At 52.6% G+C, this 13,637-nt stretch overlaps 1 protein-coding gene across 1 annotated transcript in view; it reads right to left on the bottom strand.

Moving 5' to 3' along the window:
• Window positions 1–3,535, bottom strand: part of LOC136590994 (lanC-like protein 2) — a 54,431-nt gene extending 50,896 nt beyond the window's left edge. The window contains exon 1 of the mRNA XM_066588460.1: window positions 2,727–3,535. Within this exon, the coding sequence (XP_066444557.1) occupies window positions 2,727–2,921 (195 nt within the window). The 5' untranslated portion in view covers window positions 2,922–3,535. The remainder of the gene's footprint in view (window positions 1–2,726) is intronic.
• Window positions 3,536–13,637: the final 10,102 nt, after the last annotated feature.

Raw genomic sequence — 13,637 nt, 5'->3', positions numbered from 1 at the left:
AGTATATACACACACACACTACATACACACAGTACTCCTGCTGCGCCCCCCGGTGGTGGCCAGTATATACACACACTACATACACACAGTACTCCTGCTGCGCCCCCCGGTGGTGGCCAGTATAATAATAATAATAATAATCTTTATTTGTATAGCGCCAACATATTCCGCAGCGCTTACATAGACAGGGGGGATACAGAAAGACAAAATACAAACATTACAGAACCACGGTTACATAGTAATCAGCTGATGGAAACAATAGGGGTGCGGGTCCTGCTCCAACGAGCTTACATACTACAAGTAATGGGGTGAAGGTAAAGGGCTGGAGATGTGCACAGTATGGCAAGGTGGAGAGTGAGCGATGTTATACACATAGACAATGGTCAGACATTTAGCCGTGTGACGGCAGAAACGGTGTGACTGCAGGAGCGGTTTATGATGGCTAGCAGGGATTGCAGTCAGTAGGTCAGGGAGCATGTTATCAGGCGGAGTACAGAGGGCTTTATTTAGGGAATGTGGTATGCCTCCCTGAAGAGGTGCGTTTTTAGAGCACGCCTGAAGCTCTGCGAGTCCTGGATTGCTCGGGTAGCCTTTGGTAGTGCATTCCAGAGGACCGGTGCTGCTCTGGAGAAGTCTTGGAGGCGGGAATGAGAAGTTTGAATTAAAGGGGCACTCAGTCTGGTTTCGTTAGCAGAGCGGAGAGCCCGGGCTGGTTGATGGATTGAGATGAGGGAGGCGATATAGGGTGGCGCTGCACTGTGGAGGGCTTTGTGGATGAAGGTAACGAGTTTGAATTGAATTCTGTATTTAACGGGCAGCCAGTGCAGTGACCGGCACAGGGCAGAGGCGTCCGAGTAGCGGCTGGACAGGAAGATGAGCCTGGCTGCCGCATTCAGGATGGATTGGAGAGGGTAGAGTCTGGTGCAGGGGAGGCCGATCAGCAACGAGTTGCAATAATCGAGCTGGGAGTGGATGAGGGCAACAGTAAGTATTTTTAGCGTGTCCACCGTGAGAAAAGAGCGGATTCTTGCGATGTTCTTGAGGTGCAGCTGACGTGTTCGGGCCAGAGATTGGATGTAGGGGGTAAAAGAGAGCTCAGAGTCAAATATGACCCCAAGGCAGCGGGCATGCTGTCTAGGAGTTATGGTGGTGCCACACACCGAGATGGAGATGTCAGGATGAGGTCGGTTAGTGGAGGGTGGAAATACCAGCAGGTCAGTTTTAGAAAGGTTTAGTTTTAGGTAGAGAGAGGACATAGTGTTAGAGACAGCAGACAGACAGTCGGTGATGTTTTGGAGGAAGGGTGCAGAGATGTCACGGGAAGAGGTGTATAGCTGGGTGTCGTCAGCATACAGGTGGTATTGGAGGCCAAAACTCCTGATGGTTTGTCCAATAGGGGCTATGTAGATAGAGAAGAGAAGGGGAACGAGGACCGAGCCCTGGGGGACCCCAACAGCAAGGGGAAGAGGAGGGGAGGTAGAGCCAGCAAAGGAGACACTGAAAGAGCGGTCAGATAGGTAGGAGGAGAACCAGGAGAGGGCAATGTCCTTTAGGCCAGTATATATATATACACACACACACACACACACACACACACACACACACACACACACACACACACAGTACTCCTGCTGCGCCCCCCGGTGGTGGCCAGTATATACACACACTACTCCTGCTGCGCCCCCCAGTGGTGGCCAGTATATACACACACACTACATACACACAGTACTCCTGCTGCGCCCCCCGGTGGTGGCCAGTATATACACACACACACTACATACACACAGTACTCCTGCTGCGCCCCCCGGTGGTGGCCAGTATATACACACACTACTCCTGCTGCGCCCCCCAGTGGTGGCCAGTATATACACACACACTACATACACACAGTACTCCTGCTGCGCCCCCCAATGGTGGCCAGTATATACACACAGTACTCCTGCTGCGCCCCCCGGTGGTGGCCAGTATATACACACACTACATACAAACAGTACTCCTGCTGCGCCCCCCGGTGGTGGCCAGTATATACACGCTACATACAAACAGTACTCCTGCTGCGCCCCCCGGTGGTGGCCAGTATATACACGCTACATACACACAGTACTCCTGCTGCGCCCCCCCAGTGGTGGCCAGTATATACACACACAGTGCTAGCGCTGCTCCCCCGATGGTGGCTGGTATTTATACACTACATACAAACAGTACTCCTGCTGCGCCCCCCGGTGGTGGCCAGTATATACACGCTACATACAAACAGTACTCCTGCGGCGCCCCCCGGTGGTGGCCAGTATATACACACAGTGCTAGCGCTGCTCCCCCGGTGGTGGCTGGTATTTATACACTACATACACACAGTACTCCTGCTGCGCCCCCCAGTGGTGGCCAGTATACACACACACACACACTACATACACACAGTACTCCTGCTGCGCCCCCCAGTGGTGGCCAGTATATATACACACTACATACACACAGTACTCCTGCTGCGCCCCCCAGTGGTGGCCAGTATATATACACACTACATACACAGTACTGATGCTGCTCCACCCGGAGGCGGCCGGTATAACACGCAGTACTCCTGCTGCGCCCCTCGGTGGTGGCCGGTGTATATGCACTATGTACACTCACAGTACTAGCGCTGCTCCACCCGGAGGCGGCCGGTATAACACACAGCACTCCCGCTGCGCCCCCCGGTTGTGGCCGGTATACACACAGTACTCCCTCACCTTCCCGTCTCTGTCACACGGTAGCTCCGGCAGTCCGGGCTCCTCCGCCGCCGCGGCCTCCTCTTCCTCATCAGCCGGCTCCTCCGCCTCCGTAGGCGGCCGGTAGTCCGGGTACCGGTTGCTGAACGAGCGCTCCTCCATCTCCGCCTCCCCGCCAAGCTGCAGCTTCAGCCGCTTAGACATGCCCTCTCCCATCTCCCCGACGGAGAGCCGGCAGGGACAAAACACCCCGCCAATCCTGGCAACGCGTGCTGCGGCTGACGGTGTGCCCGGCGCTCACTGCCACATGGAGGGGGGGGACATCATATATACGGGTGACGGCAGACGGCCATGCCAGGAGGGCACCGCACCAGCTGCCACACCGCTCAATGCCTGTTCGATCACACCATCCTGTCCCTCATGTGCAGGGCTGTCTGTGGGGGAGCACCAATGTCCAGGGGCTCAGAGGGCGCACGGCAGGGGGCACAGAGGGCACACGGTGCAAGAGCAGATGCCAGTCTTATGTCCAGCCTTCCTTCAGCAGCTCCATCCCTCCATTCATGAATTGCCCCCCCCTGAGCAGCGGGCACCACAGCCCTGCAGACAATGCCCTGGCACAGCAGCTGTGTCGCCCGCCAGATCCTGTAATCCACTGGAGGGTTGTGTGGGATCTGGTGTCGCCTCCCTGTGATCCACGGCAAGGGGAGGAGGGCTGCAGCCACACACAGTAGTCAAGCATGGCAGCAGGCTGCCGGAGGCATCGTCATGCCAGTCTGGTCATGCCTTGCAGTCGCTGGGTGGCTTTTATCCCTTTACGAGGCAATGAGACCCACAATCCTCAAACTCGTCTGGCAGCGCACAAAGGGGCGCAGCTGCTGATTACAATGCGCTATCAATAACGAAGTGACAGTGAACGCAGCGAGGCGAAGCCTCTGGGCGCTGATGGATGGCAGCCTGCCTCTCATGGCATCCTGGCGAGCGCACGGGAAACATTACACTTCGCCATAAATTGTTCGCCCCGGCAAATGAGCCAATGATGACCCCGATCACCGGCGTATACGCAGAGATAAAGTGTCTCTCTTTACCAGGATGGTTCCGCTCGCTGTACGGCGAATGAGAGCGACGGGATGAGCGCTGTATAAACCGAACAATTGGCGCACGAGCCAACGATGATTTTCACGCTTGCATAAAATGAACGATAAGTGAACAAATTATTATTATTTGCTAATTGGGCGCTTTTACACTGAGTAATTATCACTCCCAGGGCTCTTTCACACGGGCGTCTTGTCAGCACGTATTGCGCACATGTATTTACCGAGCTCAACACACACTAAATCCAAGCAAGTCTATGGACTTTCATTCTTCCATTCACTCCTGCGTTGGAGTTGCGAGGGGACATCCGTATAAAACGCGTCAGAAGTAAATCGCAGCGCGCTCTATTTCTCATTTTATACGGAGCCCTTGTAGGGTACATGCGATATTGTGGAGAATTAGGCTAATTTCACAAGGCTGAGTGCAGTATTGTGTTGTGAAGATCGGCCCGATATCGCGCTTCGCCAACATGCGATGTTCCAGCGAACGTGAGGCGTTTTTATGTTAAAGTCACCGTGCATCATTTCAGGGAAGTCGTGAACCTCCGCTGGAGTGTTTCTGATTGTTTTCAGTGGGTACACCTCGCATCGCACTCATGTGCACCTCGTATGCCATGTCATGCTGTGCTGGCCCCATTGAAAACAATGTGAGGCGCACCGAGGGAACACCCAAAGATAAGGCATGCAGTGATATTTTCCGGAGATGGGATGCAGGAAAAAAAATCGCTTGTGTGTATGACCCCATTCAAAAGAGGTACTGGTGTATCTTGTCTCCACCCGAAGAATGGGTGAAGGCAAAATGCACGCCCACAACTTGATTGGCTGGGCAGGAAAATGGGTGCCCATTAGAGATGAGTGAGTATACTCGCTAAGGCTAACTACTCGAGCGAGTAGTGCCTTAGCCGAATATCTGCCCGCTCGTCTCTAAAGATTCGGGTGCCAGCGGGGGGCAGGGAGCGGTGGGGCAGAACAGAGGGGAGATCTCTCTCTCCCTCTCTCCCCCTCCGCTCCCCCCTGCTCACCGCCACAACTTACCTGTCACCCCCGCCGGCAGCCGAATCTTTAGAGACGAGCGGGCAGATACTCGGCTAAGGCACTACTCGCTCAAGTAGTTAGCCTTAGCGAGTATGCTTGCTCATCTCTAGTGCCCATCATCTCCCCTCCCGCCTCGTGTCACTCACCCCTCCGCTGCTCTCCCTTGTCCCCTTCCTGGCTGCTGCGATGTCAGTCTCCTTGCTGTTGTCACATATTGCAGCCATTATGCGAAGCTGGCTGGCGAGGAGACTGACAGCGGCTGACCGACTGCGTCGGAGCAGGGTGGAGACAAGATACACCAGTACCGTCAAAAGAATGGGGTTAGAGATGAGCGAACGTGTTCTTCCGAGCTTGATATTCGTGCGAATATTAGGGTGTTCGGGATGTTCGTTATTCGTAACGAACACCATGCGGTGTTCTGGTTATTTTCACTTCCTTCCCTGAGACGTTAGCGCGCTTTTCTGGCCAATTGAAAGACAGGGAAGGCATTACAACTTCCCCCTGTGACGTTCAAGCCCTATACCACCCCCCCTGCTGTGAGTGGCTGGGAAGATCAGGTGTCACCCGAGTATAAAAGTCGGCCCCTCCCGCGGTTCGCCTCAGATGCGGTGTGAGTTAGATGAGGGACAGTGCTGTTTGTACCGGAGCTGCTGTAGGGAAAGAATTGGTAGTTAGTGTAGGCTTCAAGACCCCCCAAAGGTCCTTATTAGGGCCACTGATAGCTGTGTGTTGGCTGCTGTTAGCAGTGGCAATTTTTTTTTTCTCAAAATCGCCTCTGCAGACCGTTGCACCCGGCATTAGGGACAGAAGTGCTGCATAGGCAGGGAGAGTGTTAGGAGTGAGTGTAGCCTTCAAGAACCTCCACGGTCCTTTCTAGGGCCATATTTATCCGTGTGCAGTACTGTCCAGGCTGCTGTTAGCTGTGCTGCATTTTTTTTTGCTTCTCAAAATCGCTTCTGCAGAGCATTGCACCCTCCATTGATACTGCAGGGAAAGAATTGTATAGGCAGGGCGACAACACAGTTATTATTCATTGAATATACGCAGTGCGGCCTTTTGCTTGTAAAACAAGTGAAAATAATTCTATTTGTCCTGCCTCTGTCCGTCCTAAGGGCGGTGGACACGTGGCGGCTGCGTGTGACACCTTTAAAAATCATACGCACCCAGCTACGTTTTACTCCTGGCTTCGCCATTTGCTTTCCTTAATTGGGAAAAAAAATACCTGCTCTGCCACAGTTAATAACTCTGCTACCCTCACGTTCTGTGACACATTAGCAGGGACACAGCACAGTTATTAAACTTCTCATGTTCATAGAATATACGCAGTGCTGCCTTTTGGTGCCAAAAAACGGAAAATAATTCTATTTGTCCGGCCTCTGTCCGTCCTAAGGGCGGTGGACACGTGTCGGCTGCGTGTGACACCTTTAAAAATCATACGCACCCAGCTACGTTTTACTCCTGGCTTCGCCATTTGCTTTCCTTAATTGGGAAATAAAATACCTGCTCTGCCACAGTTAATAACTCTGCTACCCTCACGTTCTGTGACACATTAGCAGGAAAACAGCACAGTTATTAAACTTAGATTATTCATTCACTAGAGGCAGTGGGGCCTTTCGTTTTCAAAAAAGGTAAAAAATTATATTTGGCCTGCAGTCTTGCGCCAATTTATTTCCTGCCTGTGAAATCAAATCACTGGTAATACAGCATGCTGAGGGGTAGGGGTAGGCCTAGAGGACGTGGACGCGGCCGAGGACGCGGAGGGCCAAGTCAGGGTGTGGGCACAGGCCAAGCTCCTGATCCAGGTGTGTCGCAGCCGACTGCTGCGCGATTAGGAGAGAGGCACGTTTCTGGCGTCCCCACATTCATCGCCCAATTAATGGGTCCACGCGGGAGACGGTTATTAGAAAATGAGCAGTGTGAGCAGGTCCTGTCCTGGATGGCAGAAAGTGCTTCGAGCAACCTATCGTCTACCCGCAGTTCTGCGCCGTCCACTGCTGCCAATCCGAATCCTCTGTCTGCTGCTCCTCCTTCCTCCCAGCCTCCTCACTCCACTACAATAACACCTGCTCAGGAGCGGGAGCACTCCCAGGAACTGTTCTCGGGCCCCTGCTTAGATTGGGCAGCAGCGGTTCCTCTCCCACCAGAGGAGTTTATCGTCACTGATGCCCAACCATTCGAAAGTTCCCGGGGTCCGGGGGAAGAGGCTGGGGACTTCCGCCAACTGTCTCAACAACTTTCTGTGGGTGAGGAGGACGATGACGATCAGACACAGTTGTCTTGCAGTGAGGTAGTAGTAAGGGCAGTAAGTCCAAGGGAGCAGCACACAGAGGATTCGGAGGAAGAGCAGCAGGACGATGAGGTGACTGACCCCACCTGGTGTGCAACGCTTACTCAGGAGGACAGGTCTTCAGAGGGGGAGTCAAGGGCATCAGCAGGGCAGGTTGCAAGAGGCAGTGCGGTGGCCAGGGGTAGAGGCAGGGCCAGACCGAATAATCCACCAACTGTTTCCCAAAGGGCCCCCTCGCGCCATGCCACCCTGCAGAGGCCGAGGTGCTCTAAGGTCTGGCAGTTTTTCACAGAGACGCCTGACGACCGACGAACAGTGGTGTGCAACCTTTGTCGCGCAAAGCTCAGCCGGGGAGCCAACACCAACAGCCTCACCACCACCACCATGCGCAGACATATGATGGCCAAGCACCCCGCAAGGTGGGACGAAGGCCGTTCAGCGCCTCCGGTTTGCACCCCTGCCTCTCCCCCTGTGCCCCAACCTGCCACTGAGATGCAACCCCCCTCTCAGGACACAGGCACTACCGTCTCCTGGCCTGCACCCACACCCTCACCTCCGCTGTCCTCGGCCCCATCCAGCAGTGTAGTTCAGCGCACTGTCCAGCCGTCGCTTGCGCAACTGTTGGAGCGCAAGCGCAAGTACGCCGCCACGCACCCGCACGCTCAAACGTTAACCGTCCGCATAGCAAAATTCATCAGCCTTGAGATGCTGCCGTATAGGGTTGTGGAAACGGAGTCCTTCAAAAGTATCATGGAGGCGGCGGCCCCGCGCTACTCAGTTCCCAGTCGCCACTACTTTTCCCGATGTGCCGTCCCAGCCCTGCACGACCACGTCTCCCGCAACATTGTACGCGCCCTCACCAACACGGTTACTGCCACGGTCCACTTAACTACGGACACGTGGACAAGCACAGGCGGGCAGGGCCACTACATCTCCCTGACGGCACATTGGGTGAATTTAGTGGAGGCTGGGACAGAGTTAGAGCCCGGGACCGCTCACGTCCTACCCACCCCCAGAATTGCGGGCCCCAGCTCGGTGGTGGTATCTGCGGAGGTGTATGCTTCCTCCACTAAAGCACCCTCCTCCTCCTCCTCCTCCTCCTCCTCTGTCTCGCAATCAAGATGTGTTAGCAGCAGCATGTCGCCAGCAGTCGGTGTCGCGCGGTGTGGCAGCACAGCGGTGGGCAAGCGTCAGCAGGCCATGCTGAAACTACTCAGCTTAGGCGATAAGAGGCACACGGCCCACGAACTGCTGCAGGGTCTGACAGAGCAGACCGACCGCTGGCTTGCGCCGCTGAGCCTCCAACCGGGCATGGTCGTGTGTGACAACGGCCGTAACCTGGTGGCGGCTCTGCAGCTCGGCAGCCTCACGCACGTGCCATGCCTGGCCCACGTCTTTAATTTGGTGGTTCAGCGCTTTCTGAAAAGCTACCCACGCTTGTCAGACCTGCTCGTAAAGGCGCGCCGGCTCTGTGCACATTTTCGCAAGTCCCACACGGACGCTGCCACCCTGCGCACCCTGCAACATCACTTTAAGCTGCCAGTGCACCGACTGCTGTGCGACGTGCCCACACGGTGGAACTCTACGCTCCACATGTTGGCCAGGCTCTATGAACAGCGTAGAGCTATAGTCGAATACCAACTCCAACATGGGCGGCGTAGTGGGAGTCAGCCTCCTCAATTCCTTTCAGAAGAGTGGGCCTGGTTGGCAGACATCTGCCATGTCCTTGGTAATTTTGAGGAGTCTACCCAGGTGGTGAGCGGCGATGCTACAATCATTAGCGTCACCATTCCTCTGCTATGCATCTTGAGAAATTCCCTGCAAACCATAAAGGCAGCTGCTTTGCGCTCAGAAACGGGGGCGGGGGAAGACAGTATGCCGCTGGATAGTCAGGGCACCCTCCTGTCTATTTCTCAGCGCGTACAGGAGGAGGAGGAGCATGAGGAGGATGAGGAGGAGGGGGAAGAGACAGCTTGGGCCGCTGCTGACGGTACACCGGCTGATTGCCTGTCATCCTTTCAGCGTGTATGGCCTGAGGAGGAGGACGAGGAGGAGGATCCTGAAAGTGATCTTCCTAGTGACGACAGCCATGTGTTGCGTACAGGTACCCTGGCACACATGGCTGACTTCATGTTAGGATGCCTTTCTCGTGACCCTCGCGTTGCACGCATTCTGGCCACTACGGATTACTGGGTGTACACACTGCTCGATCCACGGTATAAGGAGAACCTGCCCACTCTGATTCCCGAAGAGGAAAGGGGTTCGAGAGTGTTGCTATACCACAGGACCCTTGCGGACAAGCTGATGGTAAAATTCCCAGCCGACAGCGCTAGTGGCAGAAGGCGCAGTACCGAGGGCAAGGTAGCAGGGGAGGTGCGGAGATCGAGCAGCATGTACATCCCAGGCAGTGCAACAGTCTTTAAGGGCCTGGCCAGCTTTATGGCTCCCCACCAAGACTGTGTCACCGCTCCCCAGTCACGGCTGAGTCGGCGGGAGCACTGTAAAAGGATGGTGAGGGAGTACGTAGCGGATCGCACGACCATCCTTGGTGACGCCTCTGCCCCCTACAACTACTGGGTGTCGAAGCTGGACACGGACACGTGGAGAGGACACGTAGTGCCTCAAAAACATCCCCCTCCTCCTCCAACAGGGAAAACATTCTTGGCAAATGCCTTTACATTGGTTCGTCTGGTGGCAGTCCAAGAATTTCACCTTTACCGACACAACGAGAGCCCCCACACCATCCCCCCGCCACGGCCCACTTAATCCTGGCCGCATTCCGAAAACCAACAAAATACAACCGTGCTACTAGGTCCTCAGTCACCACCACATTACCACCAACGCGGTTACTGTTAAGGTACATATTACCAGTCTGACTGGGGCATGCAGACACCTTGACAGAATGAATAGTGTGTGGCACATAGGTTCCCCATTGCTATGCCCACGTGTGCAGCTCCTGATGGCGGTGGCACAGGATTCTATTTCTCATTGCTTCTGTACAGCATTGTGGGCTATCGCCCCGCCCCTTTTAAAGAGGGCCGCTGCCTAGCCATGCCAACCCTCTGCAGTGTGTGCCTGCGGTTCCTCCTCATGGCAGACGCACTTCTAAATAGACATGAGTGTGGCGTGGCATGAGGGCAGCTGAAGGCTGCTCAGGGACACTTTGGTGTGCGCTGTGGGGGGGAGGGGGGGCGGTTGGGCAGCATGTAACCCAGGAGAAGTGGCAGTGGAGTGTCATGCAGGCAGTGATTGTGCTTTGTTGTAGCTAGTGTGGTGCTTAGCAAAGGTATGCCATGCTAATGAGGGCTTTTCAGAAGTAAAAGTTGTTGGGAGGGGGGGGGGGCCCACTCTTGCCGGTATTGTGGCTTAATAGTGGGACCTGTGAACTTGAGATGCAGCCCAACACGTAGCCCCTCGCCTGCCCTATCCGTTTCTGTGTCATTCCCATCACTTTCTTGAATTGCCCAGATTTTCACACATGAAAACTTTAGCGAGCATCGGCGAAATACAAAAATGTTCTGGTCGCCCATTGACTTCAATGGGGTTCGTTGTTCGAAACGAACCCTCGAGCATCGCGGGAAGTTCGTTCCGAATAACGAACACCCGAACATTTTGGTGTTCGCTCATCTCTAAATGGGGTTCATATTCCTGTGACATCTCACAACGCACAAATCTCAATTCTCTCGGCCGTGTGAACATGGCCTTAGGCTAGTTTCACAAGGCCGAGCGCGATATCGGTCCGTTATTGTGCTTGGGAACATGCTATGTGACCCGCGGATGAGAGGCATTTTTGTGTCAAAAACGGCTCCCATCACTTCAGTACAGTTGTGATCCTCCAGTGAGATTTTCAGCTGCGCCAGAGGATGCGCAAGTGTTTCCCATTGTTTTCAATGGGAAACATCCCATCTTACTCACAATGCTGTCCCGTCCCCATTGAAAACAATGATATTGTTGCCCAAAGATATGAAATGCCACAATATTTTCCCCACACCGTGATGCGGGAATAAATCGCTCATGTGTATGACGCCATTCAAAAGACCGAGGTTCATGTTTGTGCAAGATTAATTATAAAAAAAAAATAAAAAATAAGATAATAGTTTTAAAAACGTTTCCCACATTTATAATTTTAAAAAATCTAAATTAAAAAAAAAAAATTATTTGTTATCACTGCATCCATAAAAGTCCCACTCACTCAGTCTCCCCCCAAAAATATAATAAAAACTGATTTGTCAGGGAGAGAGAGGGGCGACCGGACCAATCCCGCCTCTGTCACCCATTTGTCACGGATCGACTACTCTGGATACTGTTGCCGCTATGACCGCTTGTCACTGCAGGGCCTCAATCGATCACTCTAGTGGGGTTAGAAACGCAGAGTCATTAGAATACAGGTGGATTTGTACCCAGCTTTCCAAGGCTTCTGTACTTATACAGAAGCAAATCTCACACTTATGCAGAACGAAACCTCAAATCACCCCCTGGTGGGTCTAACGTCTCCAGCACTCTACAATACCCACATACACTTGCTGCCACCACCAGCTTTTATCACAGGGAAGCTGGAACCTGGACTAGGAATTATGAACACAATGTTCGGCGTTATGGTTCATTTAAAATGGACAAGGCTTGACTAATAACTTGCGGATTTATTCTAAAAAAGACTAGCAGTGCTAAATATTTATAAATATACAAAGATATACAGAAAAAGATGTTACAATGGAGGTACGGTTTACAGGCATACACAACAGACAGTATTTGAAATAAAACAAGGAGAAAATTAGGAAAAACACCAGATTTGGGATATTCGGCCCAAGGTTCTGTTTGTGCAGAGTCACTGAGGCAAATGCGGAAGCCATACACTGGATTCAGACCTCTGTTTTACCTCCCATATCCAATCTCTGGCACGATAATGTCACCTGCACCTCAGGAATATCGCTAAAATTTGGCCATTCCTCACCACAGACATGCTAAAGACACTTGTAGTGGCCCAGAATAACAGGGTCCCTCATAAATGCATGCTATATGTAGTTTGTATTGTCTTGTATATTGTCTGTGAATGTGGTATGATTCAGCAGAATGCGTATTGGTGTTTGCAGGAATGAAAGGGTTAAAGTCTGCAAATAAGCTGTCTCTGTCTGGAAATGTATCGTTTTGTGATGTTAGTTTGTGGTCACCTGACCATGCTTAATATTTGTGTTTACAAGTTGTGCTTAATATTTGTGTTTGCAAGTTGTGCTGAAGAGAAGAGTTGAGTCTGAGTTAGCAAGTGAGTGAGTAGGAGAGTTGAGCTGTGTCTGTAGCTCTGCAGAGGTGGGCGCAAGCGTGTCTGCCATATCCTAGGAATAATTCTACCTTGCCTGACTAAGACTCAGAATGGAGAAGGCCGAGACGATAGCCTAATGACTGCTTGGGGACTACGCAGGAGTTCGCAGAGAGAGAACGGAATGAGAAGAGTTGCCAGACAACACAGAGTGCCATGGCACTTGTGAGTGTGTACCGGTAGAGAGCTGAAGAGAAGGAAGTGCGTTGCTGGGAGCATGACCCACAGATAACTGGGACTGTGGTTTCTCCTGCCTACCCGTAAATCCTCTCTGTCACACCGCATACCGATTTGGTGCTTCAATTATTGTTGGATGTAAAGTGTTTTGGACTGTTTACTAAGTTTGTTCAGTAAACGAACTTTGCCGTCCATTCTCAGCTCTGCTCCTTGAAAGTTATCTCTATGAGTGGACTGTTCTATTTGCAACATCATCTGCGGATGGAACAGTGGCGTCACGAGACAAAAGGCTTAAAGGTAAACCAGTTGAGTTACATCCCCCATTTAATAGCCTGACTTCAGCACCTTGGACATGTCCCTGGTTACCCTCCGGGTGGGAGACGGTAGAGCCCCATGAAAAGACCCAAACTCTACCCTGCTGTCTCCTAGGCTGGGGCGCGCTCCTCAGACGCTGCAGGGCGGAGCTATCTTGGCATCACAAATGGGATGATTCCTGCATGCCTGTTCCCAAAACGGAGAAAAGTAAGTGCCTACAGAATTTCTAATTTTCCAGTCCTCTGAGGCCTTAAAGAGTCACCAGAGGGACAAGACTGAGTTGCCTGCAAAGAGAAAAAATGCAGAGAAATAGCGAGGAATAACCACTGCGTTATGATTCTAAAATTCGTTATGAGTCACAAGAGGACTGTATAATTTTATTGGATCCCGTGGAATTGCCTGCATGTCACGGTGAGCATTCAACTGTTAGTGTGGACTTTGATTGTATGTTGGCACAAGATGGCGCCCAGTTTTGTGCTTTGCGTTCTTCATCTTGTCAACAAAAGCCTGCAAAGATTTCCCGCCTTATGGGGGGGGGGGGAACCCCTCCACGGTGCAAGAATTGAAACTAAGTGGTCCACAACTCACCCAGGACAGCTCAAGTGAGGAGTCATCAAGCACAGTGAGTAAACCTCTAGATTCATCTACCCAGATTAACCTCAAAAGTCCCGGAGAGAACATGGCCTCCTACATTGCACTACGCTGTGTGCCAG

Source organism: Eleutherodactylus coqui, unplaced genomic scaffold, assembly GCF_035609145.1.
Source record: "Eleutherodactylus coqui strain aEleCoq1 unplaced genomic scaffold, aEleCoq1.hap1 HAP1_SCAFFOLD_26, whole genome shotgun sequence".
In the NCBI taxonomy this organism is placed as follows: Eukaryota; Metazoa; Chordata; class Amphibia; order Anura; family Eleutherodactylidae; genus Eleutherodactylus; species Eleutherodactylus coqui.
Note: the sequence above shows the minus strand (reverse complement) of the source record. Positions and strands in the feature narration are given on the sequence as shown.